General features: G+C 36.3%; 1 protein-coding gene across 3 annotated transcripts in view; it reads left to right on the top strand.

Annotated features, from left to right (window-relative positions):
* LOC145660647 (lysophosphatidylserine lipase ABHD12) overlaps nt 1–23062 on the top strand; it is a 90674-nt gene that overhangs the window by 5945 nt on the left and 61667 nt on the right. For 2 of the 3 annotated variants that reach the window (XR_014126856.1, XM_081725950.1), the window contains exons 2-4: nt 5619–5692; nt 11877–12043; nt 19282–19400. Coding sequence is in view for 1 of the 3 variants with exons in the window: in XM_081725950.1 (XP_081582076.1) it covers nt 11970–12043; nt 19282–19400 (193 nt within the window). In the remaining 2 variants the exon portion in view is untranslated. The remainder of the gene's footprint in view (nt 1–5618; nt 5693–11876; nt 12044–19281; nt 19401–23062) is intronic. The other variant, XR_014126857.1, reaches the window with a different exon arrangement.

The raw sequence follows: 23062 nt of genomic DNA, 5'->3' as shown, positions 1-23062 counted from the left end.
TCGACTAACGTGGGTCAGTCCGCAACCTGCGAGGGAAGTGTGTGTCTGTATTGTGCAAATTTTAAGTTAGCTGCTAATGCGTTGCAACAAATTAAAGGTGCAACCTGTATTAAAGCTGTCATGAGTGACTTATTTCCTTAGTAGTATGATCCGTACAAAATGACAGCTGACTTCTTCAAGAATGTGGTGAATGTCCTGGAGTGGAAGGAATAAGTGTGGAGTCTTTAATTATTGATCCTGTTGAAAATGAAGGTGTTACGTACGCCATATGGAAAAACAATGATCTCGTTAAAAAAATAAAATAAAAACTGTACCACTTTCTGTTTTCGTATCTTACATTGCTGTTTAACTGTAAGAATTGTAATTCATAACTACATCAAGAAAATCCAAAGAGAATTAATTGCTACCGAAAAGCATCGTATAAAATTTCAAGATACAAATTCTATTTTACTTCATGTGGACTTAGTTAAAAACTGGACTGTTATTCTGCGAAGTGAAATTCAGAGTTATCACCGGAATATGGAACAACTGACAGTTTTGTTGTAATAAGCAACGAAAAAACACACGATTCAGCTCATGTACTCATAGCCATAGACAAGATTCTAAAAATACTCGAAGAAAAGCGAAAATATAGGTTATAGAAAAAGGTTCGAATACGAGAAAATAAGTGTACAATTTCCCAAGCCGTGTCAGTGATTTCTGATGTTGCTGCATTCCACTTTAAAAATCGCTTTCAGATGTTCGAGATGCAGACAGGTCCGAGAAAGCAGTGGTTTTGCAGTGAAACCGGCCATGCTAGGGTCTCTGCGACGGTATTGGGGGGGAGGGGGGAAGTTGGAAAGAATGTGGCAACGTGGCATAACCTTAGGCAAAAACGGATACACATTATTAAAACCGCAGAAGAATTCATGAGTATAGCACAAGTACTAACTCCGGGTATTATTTTTGTTTTGTTGCCTGGAACTAAATTCGACAACTGCCGGAAAAAAAAAAAAAAAAAAAAAAAAAAGACTAGAATGGGAAAATATACGACCGGTAACTGGTATTCAAAGAAGTCACCTTTGGCTTTCGGAAAACTGCGAAGTTTTTTATGGCAGTAACGGGTCACCATAAACTAACTTCGTGTTTCCCCAAAATCGAGCTTCTGCAATTCAAAGTGTAGATTTAAGTAGTCTGCAAAAAGGAACTGTTGTTACATACATATGCGCAAAGGCACCTATTTCCCTTTGAATTTGGAGGGGGGGGGGGCATTCAGATGCAGAAGGTATATATTTGAGAATTTTAAGACAAATTGCATTCAAATTATGCCAAATATTGTATATTCATAAATACAATAGGGGGCCCACATCCGCTTTGGGGCCCCCCAAGAATCGGCGCCCGTGCATATACGCATAATAACCAGTGGTGCGTAGGAGAATTATTTATAAATCATGAATTACGTAAAGTTGAAGTGCTGTTTATGCTTCCATATGGAGCTTCAGCAGGGTACAGGTTTCCAGGAGAGCATAAGAGAAGTGAAAATAAGTGTTTTGTGATTATCGACAATATGCTACGCAGGGGTGGTTCCAGGACGGACTTCTGGGGGGAAGGAGGTGTAATACTCCTACTTAGAGCTACTTTTAAGAGCTCCGAACTCTGGGATGGGTTTTATTTATATATAAAATAAGAAAGTTTCTTCTTCTGGGAGGGCAATCGTCCCCCTAGATCCACTCCTGGACGAGTTGTGAGTGTACCGACACCTATTGGAGCATCTGCACGGTTACATGATATTAGCGAAGAAGACACCAAGCAAGCAAATAATTGGTCCATGTGGAAAAAAAAAAATCAGTGAAATGTTTCGTAATCGTAATTTCCATTTCAGATTACTTGGTTTAAAAAAAAAAAAAAACGGAGAAGAAGGGGAGGCTCATTTTACTATTTCAGAGAGCTTTTTTGATCAAAATAATAATAAACCAGTCAGAGAAACCATTTATTCTTCATTTAATGAATGTGAACCACAATCATCATCAAATCATTGCGTTTTTATTGTTTCTAGTGTTGCTAACTGTGACATCAAAATTAATGAAACTTAGCAAACTTCAAAAGGCTGTAGTTGATTGATGAAGCATTGGTCGAGAATGGTACTTAGCGTGTTTATTATTCATGTAAAGTTGAACCATCTGACAAAATTTCAGAATTTTAAAAGATGGTGTTTTCAAGAAAATGGCAATTTTTGAAAATTTTACAATTTCTCAAATTTTTTGCGACAAAACGGTTGCACACAGAAGCGATACAATTTTTTTTTTTTTTTTTTTTTTTCGGAAAGCGTATAACTAGATCTTACCAACCGTGAAAAGAGAATTTTAAAATTTGAACCGGAAGTGCTCGTAAAAAATTTCAAACTTCGATTTTTCAGATAAACTGACGTTCATTTGTTAATTTATGTACAAAAAGATACGCATGCGTAAACCAAACTATAATAAAATATAGTTTATTTATATCCCTTTATACATACCACAACAAGAATTATAACTCTACCTGTCTCCATAACTGAATGGTGGGGCTCTGAAGTTAACTATTTTCCATGTCTTTTACAATTCATAAATTGTACTTCCTATTTTTGATGGCCCATAACTTGTCGGGAATTTTTTTTTCGACAAAACAAAAAACATGGGTCTCTTAAAACCATGTCTAGTTGCTATAAAAAAAAGTTTCAACAATATCTGAGATGGTGATGGTACAATCCGCGGCAAAAAACCTGCAACATGAGCATATAAGTTTATTGTGAAATGACGAAGTCTTTTGCTCCAAAATAAATGCGGACGGGAGGATGCCGAGGTTTATCCTGGAGTGATTCGTTCCACTTAGACGTTATGTTCATTCCCTGTGCTGTTAGGCGTAGTTTCACAATAAACTTACATCCTCATGTTGCAGGTTTTTTGCCGCGGATTGTACAATTTTATTTTATTTTTATTTTATTTATTTATTTTTTATTTATTTATTTATTTATTTATTGCCTGAGTTGAAATGGAAGGCACCGTCTTTAAAATTGTAAAAAAAAATTTATGTTATTGCTCAGCATATTTAGCTAAAGCTTATACCCTCGGTGCAAATTGAATTGTAGTCTCTCTCGTAAATTTGCTATTTTAAGTTGGTGGGCACAAAATTCTCCCCGATGGCAGGGGCCTCGGTGGCTCAGTGCTAGAGCGCTTACTTCTGGTGCAATGGGATCCCTCGTTCGAACCCAGCTCGCGCCAAGTGGACTTTGTGGTGGATAAACACCATTTATGTGGGTTTTCTTGGGGTTCTCCCGTTTCCTCGCACTTTATTCATCCCACTATTGCATTCATTTCTCATCATCTCCGTCTCCTTTAACCTAGCAGGCATAATCTTGGAACTTAAAACTGAAAGATTTCATTTCATTTCGTTTTCCTCCGGTGAAAGGAAATGTGACACATTTAGAAGTGTCACTCCTAGGTGGCAGTATAATAAATAGCAGTTAGTCTTATCCCACTGTTCATTTTAGTCACTGTAGATTTTTGTAACAGTTTATAATTTATTTCTTTTGCGAGAGCGTTCAAAAAGTCTCTATACACCTGAATCGTGGAGGCTCATAGGGGACATTTCCAACATTTGCTGTGAAAGTGTGTGTGTATATGCTACGCCCTGTACATAGTGCTTTTATGCCATAAAATATAATAAATTTTGAGTAAAATAATTTTATTTTATTTTATTTTGCTTATGCATTGCCACGTCCGTCTCAACTGCGTTATTGGAGCCATGGTGGCTGTTGTAGAAGATGAAATGGGCACTTTCTAAGATATTACTGATCAAAATTTTTCCCATTATTTCTCGAAAATGTTTGATTTTCAAATAAATGTTCTGACATATCTTGTAGCTTATTCTTTCCTCTTCAAATATACTATTTTTCTCTCTAGCTCAATACTTACGAGAGAGATGACAAATTGAAGCTAACAAAGTTCTACAAAAAGCATCAAATTTGTCCATTTTTTACCACTGTGTACACTGGAACTACAGGGGTTCTTGTTCACCTCAATCATAGGTTGGTGGGCAACATGGAAATTTTAGAACTTTTCTCTCGCTTGAGAGAGCTGTTTTATACTTTGGTAAGGCCTCTTCTTCGTAACTGCATCTAGATATTCTATCCTTGGTCTTCATATTCCTGGTTTTCCTTCTGCCTTTCCCTCTATCAGCACGGTGATTCAATCGGAGTGCCGAATAAAATGGCCAAGCACGCTGTTTCTTCTTATTTCATATTATCTTCATGATCTGTCGTCCATCATTAGCTTCTTTTAGTAGGTGTTCGTTCCTTTTCCTTTCAGCCCATAATATGCACAGCATTCTGTGCCAGCACCACATTTCAGATGCTTCCAGCTGAGATATTTCAGCTTTTCTCAATGTCCACGTCTCTGATCCATAAAGCGCCACGCTCCATACCAGTGTCTTAATAAGTCGTTTACGAACGTCCAGCGACACATTTCTTGATGTCAGTAGTCCTCTTTTCTTATAGAATGCTTGTTTAGCCGGCGCTATTCTGGAACTTACGTCTTTTTCACTTCTTCCGTCCGAGGATATTCGACTTCCTAAATAGGAGAACGTTTTAACGTCTTCGATTTTCTCTCCATCTAGCCATACGTTTGCCTCTTTCTGTTCTACTCTTGTGCACTTTATCACTTTCGTTTTCTTCTTTTTTATCTTCATTTTGCGTTATTTTCCAGTTGGTCGTTCAAGTTTGAAAGTGTTTCCTGCAAGTCCTCATCAGTTTCCGCTTTCAGTGCTATGTCATACAGGGCTAAAATTTGGTACATGGTCATCTATCGCAGGGGCCTACATACACACAAAGTTTCATCGAATTCTGAGACTACGATTAGTGGTAGAGCGTCCACCTCTGATGCATGGAGTTCCGGGTTCAAACTCAGCTCCTGCTAAGTGAACTTTGTAGTGGACAAACACCGTGTGCATGGGTTTCGTGGGGTTCTCCCGTTTCCTCCCACTTTCTTCATTCCACCATTTCATTCATTTCTCATCATCACTGTCTCCTTTAGCCTAGCCGACATAATCGTTGGACGTAAAACTAAAAAAAAAATCATTTCATTTTATTTCTGAAACGACGAGTTTTGTCTGAAAGTTTGGTTGATTTCAAATAGAATGGCTCAATAGTATCGGAAATATTATTCAGATCCAGTCTTCCACAGTTGTAATTGTAGAAACTTTATTATAGTAAACATTCGAATGGTCCTATCCCGAATTGTCCGGCTACCTTTTTCCACATAATCTCATTTAATACATTTTCTTTACGTGTTAAACATCTGTTAAAGTATTCTACTCTTAAGTTTGAGAACGCCTTACAAGTAATAGTAAGGTTATTGTGTAGTCAACAGAACGTTTTTGTACACATTTTCGATTTTAATTATATTCCCGGCGGGAGCTCATGTGGTTCGGATTCCACGTTAATCAGTAGGTTCACGTCTCATATAGCGTCGCTGCTGAACGGGACGTTAAACTCAAAATCAACTCAACTCGATTTTAATTATGTTTAAAGTAGTGTGGATATATTTTGAAGATTAAGGTGTTTTTAATTTGAATGAAGTAATTATGTTTTTTGTTATATATTCCAGAAGTGAGGGAAAGTTCAATCGCAGCACGTAAACTGAGTGATGCTTGGAATAAGAAAAAGAAAATTTATAAAGAAGTAAGTGTTTTGTTACCTTACAAATATGTTAAATATGTACCAAATAATATTTACATGAAATCCAGTTTTTATTAATTTTTTATGCAAATATTTTCATTTGTCAGTTACATATAAATTAATGTTCATGCTCCAGGTAAGTACTTACAGATTGTCTGGTTCGTTTGTCTATCTCAGTCCAAAATTTTATCTTATGGCTCTTGAAATGAAAATGGAATACATAGTGAAGACTTTTTAATACACCACCCGAAATTTTTAACTACAATCGGTTATCTAGAGTGAGTATCTTAAAGGGGCTTCAATAGTTAATTAGGAAATTCAAGTATGGGAGCTCTAATTGCATTATAAAATGTATCGGTGTGTTTTATTTTTATTTATTTATTTTTTTTTTTACTCCCTCGTGGTTATATAGTTAGTGTACCCGTTTCCTGCGCGGGAGACCTGGGTTCCATTCCTAGCGGGAACTTGGTGTGGTTCTGACCCCACGTAAGTTGTAGGTGAACGTCTAATATAACTTCGTCGCTAAATGAGATGCTGAGCTCTAATCCAGTCATATGCAATCCATTTTTTAAAGAAGACTTCATTATATGTGATAAAATGGAGGAGTTAAGTGAGGCCATTATTTACTTTACTACAAATTCACTTCCACTTAATCTTATCTTTTGTTTTTTCTACATGTTATTCGCCGTTGAAACAAAATAAATAAATAAATAAGATATAAATTTATTACTGTAAGTTTTAAAACTACTATACGATTATCGATTTACAAAACAGAAGGCAGGAAGTCACATTTGAAGGCGCTTAGACTACTATTTTGAAGCTTTTGACAAACTTTCAAACTTCCAGAATACTTCACAAAGTTGGTTGTAACCAGACCAATACGTCAAGAACAACAACAACAAGGAGAAAAAAAAAACTTTCTATAAGAAAAGATGAGTCACAGTAGTTGGTACTATTTATAATAGTGTGTGAATCAGTTTTTGAGAATTCACAGAATTGCATTTTTCCCACTAATGCATTTCGTTTAGGAATATCGCATCAGAAGCTTTGTGCATACATGAACACACTTCTTTCCCAAACTCGATGGCACCCGAATATTCGTATGAATTAGCAGATGATACTGGCGTGCTCCATCAGCTCAACGGGGCCACAATAGCTTAATGGTAGCATGTTCACTTCTGGTGCGGTAAGTTCCTGGTTTGATCCCACACCATGCTTGTTTTTGGTAAACAGCACCGTGGCCATGAGTTTTCTCCTAGTTTTCCCGTTTTCTCTTATATTCTTATTTCACCAATTCTCTTACAATCTTTCACTTTCATTAATCACCCATCTCTTTTAACTTAAACGTCATAAGCATGGGATGTTGAAGATCTCGTTTCATTTTTCCATCAGCTCAGGACATGAACATACTTTGGCTATTTTTGTTAACAGTGCAAGTATCTCATTTTAAGAAACTTATCTTTATAGTAAGATGGCCGTCTCAGTGAAAGTAAAAATATATACTAAACGAATATTCGAAGTGTCTTCACTAAAGATTTCCACTAAGCCACTTACCGTTGACTGAGATAAACGAAATTAGTTACAGATATTAATCTCTCTCCACATAGGAACCTCCAATAACCCGACACTTTTCCCACCGCTTTATCTACTTGTGGAGACTTTGTAGAAAGTTGCAGATTCCTCCAGAAACTATGACTTGAACTCAGAAATCAGCGTTTTCTCATCTTGGAAATACATTCCCCCTTAAAAAATTACTTCATGGTTGGGAAAAGGTTAATGTCAAATGGTCCAAGATCAGGACAGTAGTGGGGATGGGAAAGGATTTCATATCCGCAGAATTGTTCTTTTGTCTGGGCAGCATGCGAGTTGTGAGCTGAAGCGTTGTCTTACAGGATACGGACACATTCTACGCCTCTTAGTTCTGATGGAATCCTATGATTTCTGTAGCATTGGAGCGTAGTACTTGTGGTACTTCTCGCCAGTAAATCCATCATTACTACTCCATACTGGCCCCAAAAACTGTCAACATGACCATGCCCCCGCTGAGGGTTGGGACGCGAGCCTTCTTTGTATTCAGTGAGTAAATTAAGTATGCTTCCATTGCTTTGACTGGGTCATAGTGAAACGTAACACGAAAACTAGTGTATTGAAATTTGAACGCATTAATGATTCGGATTCCTCTATAGGTCTACGTTTCATATAGCCTGTGTCGAAAATTGTCTGAAAACTTCAACAAATAGCAATATATATAATGGCTATGATTAAACTACAAGATTGTGAAATGGAACTGAAATGTTCAACTATGTTATTTATTTTAATGCTTCCCATACTGTATATTTGAAAAGCAAGCTACTAGCATCGTGTTCATATATGTACTCTATATTCAGTACACGAGACTGTGCTTTAGTTTTCTTACAATTTTGATAGAGACAATGCAAAGCAAATCGTTCATGGACATTTGAAAGTAAAGTACTTTGTGAATGCTAGATTTCTTTTCCAATATCTGTGGAATAAATAGATCAAATTGTATGATATGTTTGGGAAATACGCACGCAGTGTGTTCCTTTTACTCCCAGAAAACTTATTCAAACTAGTCAGTTTGTTTCACTATTGCAAAATGAAATCGAGCGGTAAAAAGCCTTTTGCGTTCTACTGCACCTAGGAATATATGAGCACTTGCTAGAAGCCTTATAATTGATTTCTTTATATATTTTTTGTAAAAAGTGCGCATAACATTTGCATACTGTGCCAAGTACTTCTCAAATGTGCTCTGTCACTTTCGTTGTTACAGATACGCAAAACATGATTTTTGTTTATGGGAACATGGGGCCTAGTCCAAGTTATTGTTTTATATAGTACTCAATAATGAACTTTTTGCTGCATAGTCTGATTTTTGCATCTGTAGGCTTTTTGCAAAATAGACATAAAATTCAGAGAATTAGAACTTTAATTTCATTTTGGGAGACAAAGTATGCTTATTGAAACTCTCATATCCTTTGTACTTTATAATCTAATATGAAATACTTAGTGTAAATTGTTTTAATTGTCTCTATCACTTCTTACTTGTAAGGTGGCTTTGTGAAAAACAAATGTAGATATGAGTTTTCTCGAGATTCTCCCTTTGTCACCCACGTTGTCATTCTACTTTTTTAAAACCATGATTTACTTGCATTTATCATTTGCTTTCTAGCTAGAGAATAGCATTGTAGGACGTTAATTTTTTAAATGTTTGCCCCTACTCTCTCAAAACCTTTACTTCAGAAGTTGTAGTTATTCTTCGCAAAATCAGGTTAAACCTTAAAGACACAGATAAGAAGTAGATAATTTAATGCTTGACAACCTCTCATCCTGTTGTCACAGATTCGTCGCTTAGTAATTCATTCTTATTCATCTATGAACTCTTCTTCTTTGTCTTAAAATAAGTTATAAAAGTTACAGAAAATAATTAGAATAAAGTGATCTTTTTTTAAAAAAGTTTGTTTTGATTCTAACATTTCTTTTTGAAGCAACTAGGCTATAAGAGACGTGGATCTAACGTGAGATTAGAACTACATATATTTCTGCTGGAAATTAATCACAGTTTCTCCCGCACGAAAGGCGAAGATTGTATTCATTTAGCCACGAAGAGCTCTGAAAGTGTATTTTCTTGGTAAATGGTGTTTCACTTTGTGTACTATATATTTTCTGTGTGTGTGTGTTATTTCTGTCTTGGCTTGTTGTGAAGCTTCAGTAACTTGGTCAAAATTGTTGTTATTGTTACCTATATAGCACATACACCTCTTCCCTTCCCCAACTGTTTTAATTCCCGTAGTTAACGTTCCATTTTACCACCTCAGGGTCTAGAGAATGAAATTTTGTGAAAGAAATCGCTTTCTGTTGCGATCGCAAACTTCTCTTAATACAGGTCAAGGAGACTTAAATAAATCGTGGTGAGGATTTAGTGAATATTTTAAAAAGAAAAACTATCATTAGTAACTTCAATGTCACTAATAATTTCAGAAAAAGTATGATGTGACAACACACAAATAACTGTCGCTTTGTTGAAATTTTAATTCGCGCAAGTTTATCTATAAGGTATGTTTGAATTATTTTAAATAATTTCTTACTTTCCCTGCACATTTCGTATAGTTTCTCAACCTTCACACCCATTAGTCACCTGTAGGGGAATTCAGTTCAAAATATTAGACAGATATCTGAAAAGGTAAGTTACATTGTAGATAATTTTATGTAAAGGTATTCAAGAAGAATATGGATTGTCTTTTCACATACACACTTTAATAGGAAAATTATCAGCTATTAACGTATCTTCAATGCTAAATAGGAATATGTAAAAAAAATAGTCGACGTAGTTTTTTTTTTCTGCTTGAAAGTTGTAAAGGAGTTGGAGAGGGCAATGGGTATGTAGGATTTTCGAAGGCCTGAAATGTCAGAGGAAAGTGAAAAAGAAAATTTGTGGACTTGGTGTCAGTAGATCTGGTGAACCCTTTACTTAAAACATAAATGATAAGATTCTTAAATGATATTTACACTTATGTACTCGACAGCAAAATGCGTTTCTATACATATCTTAAGATTCTGTTTTAACTCCGGGGGAAAAATATCGTTGCAGGTTACCGAGAACAGCGCACAAAATTGGTTTATTCCCAAAGTTAACAGAAGGATATGTGTGATACTTTTGAATATACACTTTGATTAGTGACTGTGCGACACTGTTGTGTAAATACTGTTGTGATACGTGTTCTTTTGATTCTTTGGGCTTTATAGAAATATTTGTAAGGGTTTGGGTTTACTTTTGAAAATTTAAAACTATGGTGCTTCTTTCGTGTCACCTTTTGCGGTTACTCGCACTTGTTTCGTTCTTTAAATTTATTCCTAGTTTATAAAGACGCTTTCAGAAACTACTGTGTTGTTATTTGAACAGCTACTTTAACGAGTTTTAACAACTTCAATGATGACAATAATTATAGTTGTTCGAAACGTCAGCGGAATAAATATGAAAGCAAATAGTATTGAACGAAAACACACCCAGAAAATAAAATAGTTGAATTTTTAGCATCATATTGTGAATTCAACTTACGAATACTTAAGCATAATCTTGGTTTGTTGGATTGGAATTTAACGTCCCTTCTTGCAGCGAGGCTATATGAGACGTGGATCTATAGCTTAACGTAGGATCCGAATGGCATGAACTTTCACCGGGAATTGAAGACGGGTCTCCCACGACGATGGCGCGTACGGGTATTATATAGCCACGATATAGCTCTTTTTTGGCATACTTTTCTCATATTTGGCAGATCACTTGGGGTCGATTGCTGCTACCGGATATTTTAAGATTTGTCTTTTTCTGTGGTAGTTGTAAGAAACAAATGAACATACGGATTTTTAATTACTCGATAACAGTTTCTTACTCTCAGAGAGAACGTTGAAATATAAGCGTGAAATGAGCATACACCTAAGATTTTACACTGTTAAAACGCCTTTAAACATTTTAATGGACTCGAAAAATGCTGGAAATTACCAGTTTTAAGTTCGGTTGTACAGAGAGCAATATAAATCTCTGCTGCATGTCACTTGGTTTAGATCTACAGGTGAATAACACCCAGAATGTGAAGAAACGATATAAAAAGTTAATAATAATAATAAACGTTTATATAATGTGATTTTAGAAGATCACTGTGGTTACTGCATTTGACAGTGCTCAGCAAATGTAATGTTGCTACATGTATGCAGTTTTTTTCTTTATTTCTTTTCTTTAAAGAAGTATTCATTTTGAATTATATTGCTTTGTTATGATAGTTCGTCGAAACCTTTATTTAATACCTATTTGTTTGGAAGTTATGCTTCATCGTTGTATCTTTCTGTTTCACCTTTGAGATATGATGTTCGTCTAATCATGTGTGTATGGAGATTGTTTTAATGTGTTAATCTTTTGGGAACTAATTTTCGTATATTTATTATTTATAGAATTAAAATGTTCGTTCAGACTTGTTTCTGTTAGTTCAAATAGCAAACATTGTTATTTTAAATCTCATCTTGTCTCGTATAAGTGCATGTCTTTTAGAATCTCAATCATTGAAGGTTTTAGGTTAAAGATTGCGTGTGTGACGATTATGGATTTCTATTAGCATGATTTTACAATGTGAATTCTAATGCTTACACAATCCTGGGGTTCTTGTTTCACCCGTAGGTGCTCTTTCCTAACCAAACTGCATGATAGTGTGGAAGTTAAACAAGTTGGTTATTGTTTGGTGAATTTGCTAATCCCTCATTAGGAGACAACATGAAATTCGTCCAAGGAGCATTTCCTTTTGTGGCAATTGCTTTTGCTCTCTATATACTGTGGCAGCAAAAAATGTAAGTAGTGAAAAATAGTTATATTCAGCAAGTCTTGTGTTGTGCATTCTTCTGTGAGTGTTTGTTTTGACTAATTCTCCCTTATTTAACGTAAATACAACTTTTAAATAAAGGATTGTCCAGATACAGTGAAAAACCTGTGTACGTTGGGCACCATCAGTTTCATTGAAAAGTGCCCAACTTACAAAAAATATATGTATTTTGAATAAAAAATTATAGCTCATATAAGCACTTCTAATGCAGTAACTATTTCTTATATACCTATTTGTATTATATATATAAATAACATGTAGTGAAAGTTTAGTATGTAATAAACACAATTCGTAGTTTTCCTTTCGCACCCTGGTTTAAGTGTTGTAATTTCAACATGTCAGTTGTTTACAAGCGCTGCGACAAATTCTGTAGTCTTTTCTGTCTCTCGTCTATGACATGGATGCAGATAAAATCATCATTCCAGTAAATACTCCTAACACCTATGCTGTCTCACCTCTCGAAGCAACGAAACATCAAAAGAAGCCCTGTTATGCATCTAAAAAGAGATACATTGTACCAGTTAACAGATGTTGACCAGGAAACAGCAGAAGGAAACAAAGGATTTGCCGTTACTTTTTCTCCTTTTTCACACTTTATAACATGAAGTTGGTGATAAGTTGTAAAATTAATTTCAACTCCCTAAAAGGAAAATATTTCAGCACGTGACGAAAATAAAGGACACTTAAAACTTAAACAAATCCGTTTGGACTGAGTACCAAATGTCTTGCAATATAGAATATAAATAGGGAAACTTAATAGTACCGATCTGTTCACACAGGCACTGGCAACAAACATAAAAGCAATAAATAGTACCGTCGCCTCCTATACTCTTTCTCATTTGAGTTTATTTACATGTTGACTGCCACACTGAAATCTGGTAAACTGCTCCCGTCGGTCCATTTTTTAATTCGTGTTTTCTTGTTCCATTTAACTTAAACATTAATCCAGTACCTCGTTTTCGGAAGCTTCCAGAAGCCGGAAACAAAGAATACTGAGCAACTTTCTGAGGCCACAGAAATGCTTTTCACCATATAAACCCATGTGCTTGTTTATACACACCGGTGACTCACACCGCTTAAAACTGTGAAACAAAAAATGTGAATCTCTTATGCGATGCACACGGCTCCGCAAAGTAAGCCCGCTGTGAAACATTGGTGATGCATGTGGCAGGCAATGTGTTAAACTCCCGCAGTATTCAACGATAGATGATATTCTGAAAAAGAATTTTAAGAAATTAAGTCCAGCATAGGAATTTTAACATCCACAGCATAAGAATAATTTGCTCCAAGACCAAGTGATAAGTAATACATGCCTTATGGCGAAATGCAGGTTCTACAAAAACAAGGGCAAGGTATATGGTGGCTACTATCTATTTTGAAACCAGTTTGGATATGTTGTTGAAGAGGAGTTGGAAGTACATGATGCTATAGATAGGCTGATACTTAGCGTGAAGAATTGGTTGTTATATGCAATCGTGATCAACATTCTCTATTTGTAAAATTATAATATACTTCTTAGTATTCAGTCATTTACTGTAAGCTTTCTGAATCTACTGCTGCGACTATAAGAATTGGTGTTCTCCTCATTCTGGTAAAAAGCATTTTGAGCATTGATGATTTTGAAGTTAAACTTTAAATAATTTCATTTTATGAACTTTTTAAAGGTTACATTAGCAAGAAAAATCATGACACTTGTGGACTTTCTTTAAGCGGTATCATAAAAAGTGTAGAGTTGTGTTTTAAATATACGACGACGACGTATATAAAACCAATAACAATAAGAAGTATTTCTGATGTTATTCTATTTTTGTAGACAGCAACTTCATAATTTACAAGACTCAATAATAATTAAGTGTCTGGAAGGTCAAACTTTGTGATAACATTAGTGGTCGTCGTAATATTGAGTTTCGTCTGTTTTTAACATCACAAGCAATTTCAACATGTCAATTTACTTCGGCAATGTTTTTCAGACGAAGCTCATTTCCAATTCATGCCCTTTGTTTTCTTCATGGAAGGAATTTTTTTTTTTTTTTTTTTTTTGTATCTATTGTACGAGGGGCATACTGTAAGTCGTGAGCAACATTTTTTCATAATCCTACTCTTATTTGTAAGTGAAACCAAATATATCATCTCAATTTACACACCTTTCTTTCACTTTTACACATAATCTTTTGTACACATTTTCCCCATCGTTCTGCAAGTTTGAAAATACCCGTGATATAGAATTCCATTCCACCTGCCCGTAGACACTAACGTACTGCTTGCCGAATATCCTCCAGTGTCTCGTAGTGATGACCTCGCATCTGTTCCTTCACAAAAGCAAAAAAATGGTAGTCGGATTGTGCCATGTCGGGGCTGTAGGGAGGATGTGGAAGTGTTTCCCACCCAAATCTGATCTGCTTTATAGAGGCACATGCAATATGCGAATACGCATTATTCTGTTGAAGAATGATCCCTCCAGGACGTCTATCACGCGGCACGACGGACCTTCAAAAGTGTCTGGATGTAGCGGGCAGAATTTATGGTGTGGCCAGGTTCAAGAAAGTCAACCAGAATGCAACCCTGTGCATTCCAGAAGACGCTCCCCATAACTGTCTTCGCTTTCTTCTTTGGTGGCGAGTTCAAGTGGTGCCATTCCATACTGTCGTTTTGTTCCAGGTTCATAACGATGGAACCAGCTTTGATCTCCAGTCACAATACTCGTCAAAAAGCCATCATCTTCATGTCGAAATCTCTGAAGAAGGGTTTGGGCAATGGTTAGTCTCTGACGTTTGTGGTCCTCGGTTAATAAACGTGGGACCCAACGGGCACAAACCTTCCGATAACCTAAACTGTGAATCATTTCTTGCACCGCACTATATTCAACAGAAAGTTTTGCAGCGATCTCATTCAGTGATACACCTATCTCCTCTAATCAGCTCATCAATCCTTACCGTGTTGCGTTCCGTGGAGGCAGTTCGAGGGCGCCCGCTGCGAGGCTCATCCTTAAAATATATCATCCACCTCCAAACATGCTGGCACCCATGCAAACATCTCCATCTTTGACAAGGAATTCAATTACAGGGCTGTCGAAACGAAACATCGCTGCCCGCCATTTTGGAAATCTGCTTGTGGTCACGTGTTAGCAACAAACAGCGTCAACGGCTGGAAAGAAAGAAAGGTATGTAGATTGAAGTGATATATTTGGTTTCACTTACAACCAAAGATTGTGGTTGTGAAAACATGTTGCTTGTTGCTCACGACTTTCAGTATGCCCCTCGTATTATTAAGAGTAGCAACAACAATAACAACAACCTTGTTTCTAATACTATTATTATCACCATCACCTCTCTTCCCCCTTATCTTGACTCTGAAATGTACTAACATACGAAGAACTCACTTTACAAAGAGACTCATTGAATTCTGAGTGGTAGATCGCTCAGCTATCTGCAAGGGCACTCAGATTCAATTTCAGGCCATGTGAGTGTTGTGAACATAATCATATCCATGGGTTTTCTTGGATTTTCCCTTTCCTCCCATCGATTCCCGGCGGGAGCTCATGTGGTTCGGATTCCACGTTAATCAGTAGGTCCACGTCTCATATAGCCTCGCTGCTGAAAGGGACGCTAAACTAAAATCAACTCAACTCAACCCTTTCCTCCCACATTATCATATCACCAATTAATCACTCATTTTCATTAATAGTCCATTCCCTTTGGTACGTAAAACTGGACATTTCGTTTCTAATTTCAACCCTAAGATTTAGGAATAATTCTTAAGTTCTTTTAAGTGTGATGGAAATCGGAAACTTTTTACGCGATTTATACTTTCATATCTTTTAAGATGGGTGGGAATTCACACTCTTTATCTTCACCAGTTTCAATCAGTAGTAGGGACGGCTGGACAGAAAAAACTTACTATGTGCATGCAGAAGTTTCGAAGTTGGGGTGAATACATCTCTTGACCGATTTCAGCTGCAATCAGTAGTCTTACATGTAAGCATTCCACTTTCTTTCAATCAGCTATTACATTCATTATCATCACCGTCTTCCTTAACCCAGGGGCAAAATCATCAAACTTTAAGAAGAAAAACTAAAAATGGCCAATAAAATAATTAAAATAGAAGCAAAAAACTTGATATGAGCAAACGTCCTTCCACTGCCAATACTGTAAAAGGCGTTGAAAGATTTCGTTCCACATCCACGAACCTTTCAAACAAGATCAGCGTGTGGTCATACAGTTCCTCAAGGATGCCAATCACCTGATGTGTTTCGTCGGATGAAGGACGTGTATAAAAGATAACAGTAGTCAATAGGTTGTGTTTTGTGCAAGACGCTCAGAAACAAGCGATTCTTCCCGTCTAAGTCAAGCCCACATTGTTGGCACTAAGGACAATCTAAACTATTTGTGTAGTGGAGCAGTCGATCCATAGCAGATCAATTCTACATGAATTTTGGTACTGCCCGGAGGATTGTATAACATATCACGAAGTATCACAAAGGGAAGCAGAAAGACGGGTAGAGAAAAAGGGGGATTGCAGACGAAAGTGCACGCAGATTCCCAGGATGTTGTGGGGGTGGGATGGGGTAGCTTCTTGTTGTGTATTGGTGCTGCGGATGAATCCTGGTACCACCATATTGAATTAAGTTCAAAATCTTCCAACATGGAATGGAAACGTCCATCATCCCCACGCTCCAAGAAATTCAAGCTCCAACCGTCTGCAAGAAAACTCACGGTTACAATCTTCTTTGATTGTCATGGACCAATCATGGTTGACTTGTAGGAACCAGGAGAAACTCTACTGTGTGACTTTGGCCTATCTGTGCACATCCATTAAAAATAATATCTGATTTATTGACTTACTGAGTAATTGTGCTACGCGATAACTCTCTTCTCATGTTGCATGCGACGTCCAGGACTTATTCCGTGGATTCAATTGGGAAATGTTGCATCACCCTCCTTACGGCCCTAATCTTTCACCTTCTAGAAAATCCACTGAAAAGTCGGAAGTTTTACTTAGATGACGGGGTGAAGACCGCCGTCTGTCTTCTTGGATGGCATTCGTAGATTGGTCACACAATGGGACAAATCTTTGAACGCATATGACGACTTCTGATTCACAAATGCTGTGACATACTTACGTATAAAATGTAGTTAGATACTATTAATACTTATCGGAGATATAATCTGCAATCAGGTTTCAATTGCCCATCATATGCTTAGTGAAAGGTCCTACAAGATATAATTGTTGTCCCACCTTGCTGTTTTCATCGTTCCCATCCAAGTTTCTGTTTTACATTTAAATGCGGCTTCATTAATACTAATATTGAGGTACCGAAAACTAATCACCTATTCTACTTTTTGCATTTCGGCATATTGGTTTCGTCTGTATAACGTCTGTATTCATATTCTGAACAGCTTCCTAGTCAAGCTACCTTGTTCACTCTGGATCAGTCTTGATAATACACGCTGCATACACCTTCTTGCTTCTTCTGAACTTCCTCGTGGCTTCGTGGCCTTATGGTTAGCGTAAGCTCCTTCGGCTGGGAGACCCAGGTTCGATTCCTGATGGAAGCTCTTGTGGTTCAGAGTCAACGTTAAGTTGTAGGTCCACGTCTCATGTCTCCTGGGTGTTGAAAGAGATGCTAAATTTCAGGTCAAGCGACCAATCTCCTTACTTCTTTTAATATATCTTTTACCAGTTACTTTTACAAGGGCTGAATAGAATGTAGTAGCAACATTGTTGTAATTAGTGCCTGACTTTATGCGCAGAAAACTTGCTATATTTCTTCAGTGTAATCGCCTCCCATTTCTATCAGCTTTTGCCATACGTGTGAAAGATGTCATACACTGTGAGCGCGTCATTCTTTGTCGATGTCCCCTAGGGACTAAGGCCCCGATGATGTCTCCTCTTATGTCGTAGTGCTTCCCGCGAATTGGTTCCTTCATTTTGGTGATAAGGTTGCCGCAAAGTCCCTAAAAATATTGCGCACTGCGCTTACGTGCCACTTCAATCTTGACCCACGCACGTTTCTCGTCTTTCCGAAAGATATTGTTATGGCGTTTCCACTTTTCTTTGCTTCACAGCACTGCCACTTTTGACTGAATAACACCACAGTTGTTATCACTTGCGGCACTCCATCGTTACACATTCCCTTATTATCTACAAAATTCTTGTAGCACTAAGACACAGCTCTCTGACGTAAGAACAGTGTTGCTATCACTTTTTATCCAACCTGTGAGATAAGTATTTTCTCTTTAACCTTCCTAAGCTCTCCTTATTTCTCTTCAGCTGTTGTATTTGTTCTTTTGTATGATCTTGTTTAGTTTCTAGAGCATAATATTTTCTACAGTTGCTATGAAATGTGCAGTATTCTTATTCTTCTAGTGAACGATTTACTTTGTCTTCAAGAAATCTCGTGGCTATTCTTCTGTCTTATGTTATTTCGTCACAGATTCAGAACAAACAATTGTTTCAGCATCTTTCCCTAATATTTTTATTACAATTGGTAAAAAAAAAAAAAAAAAAAAAAAAAAAAAAAAAAAAAAAAAAAAACACTATAAAGCTTGAAAAGCGCTCCTTTGTAAATGTTGTTCTAGAACTCTTTGGAGCTTTGGAGGAGTGGAGAAGAGATGGCACCATCGTCTGGATTCCATGCCAACTACATTGTTCTGAGCATTATCTGTTTTTCTCAAGCAGCCTGCTCCCGGTATCCGTAGTAAATCACTTCATCGATTGCATATTTTAGTGATTTATTAGCTGATTGTAGTTCATCATCCTTTTACCGAGGTTGATACAGACTTAATTAGGACATGTTGATTTAATTTAATATAAAATGACCATATTTGCCGATATATTAGTTTTTTTTTCTTTGAGAATAAGTCTAAAAAATGGAATATGTCATACGCGGGGACAGAGTTTACTAATTGTTTCTATTTCAATAAGTTTTCCCGATTCTGAGTTGTTCGCTGACTTTGTTGCTTCCTCACGGTATACAACAGCGTTCCTTACTATAGTTCATTGGCTCAATAAGCACAGTTCGGATACAATTGCCAATACTACGAATTTTCGATTAGAGAAATAGTGCATATTACTTAGTGTTGATATGCATTTAACTTATAGAGAACATGCTGCATGTAGATGATGGTCATTTCCCCTGTTTCTCGTATATTAATGTACTTATTTGAAAATTCCAATAGTAATCCATTGTTTTCTTTTATTTTCAGAATATTAACGGGAACCGCACAAATATTGGCAGTCATTTTTATCTTTGTTTTTGTTGTTATTCCCTTCTTATTTCGGTATTCACATACTTTGCAGAGGAACTTGCTCTTTCTACCATTTGGTAAGTAGTACGTTTGCGTTACTGTGGTCATTGCAAGGAAAAAATAAAAATAAATGTTCAGTTTGAGTAATGATGTAATATATTATAGTATAGAACTCAATATGGCAAAGAAACATAAGTGTAAGGTAGATTTTGTGTTTATTTCGGAATAAATTACAAGATAGTGTATAGCTTTTTTTTTTTTTTTTTTTTTACTCATAAATAGAGTTTGAATTTTTTAAATTTCTTTTTGATATTTTTGAAATAGTATCGTATAATTTCATCAGCTAGCACCGTTGTTATCTTCATTCGAGCATGTGGTGAATGTGAATATTATAAATATACAGTAAATGCTCACTTTACTTGCTGTGAAAAAAAAAAAAAGAAAGAAAAAACAATTATTGTGAATTTTTAAATTGTTTAAATTGTTCTCCTATAGTATCTTTACTTTTCATCACTTAGTTAAATCCAGTATTGTAAGTGAGGAACTCCTTAACATTACTATTTGTGAAATACAGAAGTTTGATTTTTGAATTGTACGCAATATAACTCTTTGTGTAATTTTAATTTAATCTGGTATGGAACACGATATTGATACCCCATTTTTATTTAAATTACAGTTATTGATATTAAAAGACAGTTTCTTGGTGCTTACATGAAAACATCTGGACATATTTCTTTCTATTTGTGACTAAGACTTACATAAAGCTTTTATGCTTGCAATTTTGCAGCTTTATTCAAATAGACACTTTAAAAGAACTGGAGTGGATGAATATTCTTATGAAAATGAAATCTTTGAGTTTAACCTCCCATGATTATGTCTGTTAGGCTAAGGGAGAGGATGATTAAAGCAAGTGAATGATGAGGGAAAAAGTGGTGAAATGAGAAAGTGGGAGAACATGGAAGTACCCCGAGAGAACCCACGAGTACGATGTCTACCACAAACTTACTTGGCCGGAGATCGAACCAGGGACCCTACGCACAAGAGATAAGCGCTCTACCATTGAGCCACCGTGCCCCCGAGTAAATATTCTTAGGAATACGTTGTGTTCTTTAATTCTGGTTTTTATTTATTTATTCTATTTATTAATTTGTTTGTTTGTTGCATTGGCAAATTAATTCATAATTCCAGATTGTGTCTCTTTTTCAAGGAAATACACGTGTAGTGTTTATAACCAACAGATAACAGATGTCCTCAACCTTAACTCGGTCTTTAGAGAAAACAGTTTCGAGTTGTAGCAGCAGCAAATGTATTTTGTACTGACAGCAGTTAAAATGAGCATTTGCTTATTCGTTTCAGTTTACTGTAGACTTAACCATAAAACGGTACCCACTCTTCCACATTCTCCAATGAATACAACAGGGTGCTAACTGTTAAAATTACAAGATGTGAGATGAGCAATTTTAATTGATATATTTATTCTGTAGTATTATAAATTGCACTGAAATAAAATCAAAGTACGAACACAGTAGGTTATAACCTACACGAAACATGAATCATCTGTAGATTTCATAATTGTTTTGTAGTAAATAACACAATTACATGCAGGTATGCTTTATATACTAACTAATCTACTCTTTGGCCTATGGAACCCATAGTTTCAATGCTGCGTTCATATAAGCTCGCTTTTAAGGGAAAATTTTCAATCAACAAACTGCGAAATGTACAAACTGACAAGAAAATATTAGTTTTGCTATCTGGCTTTTCATCTTTCTTGAAAGGTTCTTATTATTTAATGACTTAGTAATTACTACGTATGCAGTTTCTTCAATTGCTGCACTCGTAGAGTAAAATCTTCAAAAGCAGTTCGTGATATGTGTGCTGGAAATTTAGTTTGATACGTATTTTATTGAAGTATTTCATTTTATTTTGAGTGCAAAGGACTGTTGTCAATCTGTATGTCTCAGTCATGTCTTTTAAATTTCTTCTACTATTAAACTAGCCCATTTTTTATTTTTTTTTAAATTTTTACATACTTTAATAAGATTTATCATTATACCGAAGAAAATTACCTTGATATATAAAAGAAAAGTTCGTGACTGATCAGCATGTATGCCAAACTGCTTAAGTAGGGTTCCCATCACCTTGAAAAACCTGGTAACGTCAGAGAATTCAGTTTACACGTAAAGAGTCCTGAAAAAGTCAGGGCGTTTTAAGTTCGGATTTTTACATCTCAGAACCCATTATTTTGCCACAGCAGACATTTCTTGTATTAGTTTGATGCAAAAATTAGGCTCGTTTTTGTAACTTTTTTGAGGCATGTGGCGAAAAAACAGACCCAGTTGATTTTGCAGGTCTTCCAGAGAAATAGTTTTTACTATTTAAGCTGGTTTGAAGCGATCGAAGTAATTGAAAGTCGGAAGGCGTAAGATGTGGGGCGTACAGTGGGTGAACCAAAATATCTCAGTCAAATTGTAACAGTTTGTGTCAGGTGACGAAAGACACGCGTGGTATAGCATTATTGTGATGGAACATACCCTTCTTGGTTTTTGCTATTCAGGGTAATTCTTATTGATTGAGCGGTGAACGGTTTTTCTCCAAATAATTGTCTTGTTTTCAGATAACTCATAATAAACAACTCCCTTTCAGTTGAACCAAAGGGGAGTACCGTGCCTCAGTTGTAGAGCACTTGCCTCTGATGCGTAGGAACCTTGGCTCGATCCCGGCCAAGTAAGTTTGTGGTAGACAACATGGTGTCCATGGGTTTTCTCGGGGGTTTTCCCGTTTCTTTCCACATTCTCATTCTACCAGTTGTTCCATCATCATTCACTTGCCTTAGTCATCCGTCTCCCTTAGCATAAAGGGCATAATCGTAGGATGTTAAACTGGAAGATTTGAGTCTCACCAAATGTATAGCTAGCGTACTTTCTTTTATGTAAACTGGCTTTTACACTGGTTGAAGGATCATCCCGGAACTTACATCATATCTAACGCTTAACATTGTTATACTTACCACCGTTCTTCACCACCAATACCCATCCGCTTTAAAAATGAATAGATTTCGACCTGTTTCAGTAGATGATTGCAAACAGATATTTGGTCTATCAAATTTTTCTCGGTTAAATTATGCAGCACCCATACGTCGTCCTTCCTAACATTTCAAGTTGACGTAATCGCCGTGACATTGTTGACTGCTTGATTCCAAGTTTCTCCGAGCTCTTGAGTTGTTTTGTGCCACTACTTTAAGTTAGAACCAGTATTTCGTTAGCATCAATCCCGGGCGGTTGTTCAAAGCGTGGTTCATCACTAACTTAAATTGTTTTCACGAAACTTTTTGAACCATTTACAGCATATCTTTTGCGTCTGCGATGCATTCTTGCCTTTTCGACAACAGAAAGCATGATAAGTCGAAAGTGCTTCTTAATTTTTGCCATTGTACATACTGCACAAAATGTAAACAACACAACCAAATCACTCATTTTCTCCCGCCTACTCATGGAAGTCTGCCATGTAGCGCCAAAAAACGGCACAAACTTTTGCGTCAAACCAATAATGAGAAATGTTTAAATGAGATGGCGACTCTTGCAACTGAAGCCAGTAACAATATCTATAAAATTGTTTACTTCCGTATTTCGGTTTTTAGAAAGCATAGTTCACATGCATTACGACGAGCTGCAGAGTTGTAGAAGTTTGTGTATCCTGTTATAATTCGGAAAATTTGCTTTTCGTATTTATTACAATA

This window comes from Thermobia domestica, chromosome 9 (genome assembly GCF_964235325.1).
Source record: "Thermobia domestica chromosome 9, izTheDome1.hap1.1, whole genome shotgun sequence".
NCBI classification, from domain to species: domain Eukaryota; kingdom Metazoa; phylum Arthropoda; class Insecta; order Zygentoma; family Lepismatidae; genus Thermobia; species Thermobia domestica.
Note: the sequence above shows the minus strand (reverse complement) of the source record. Positions and strands in the feature narration are given on the sequence as shown.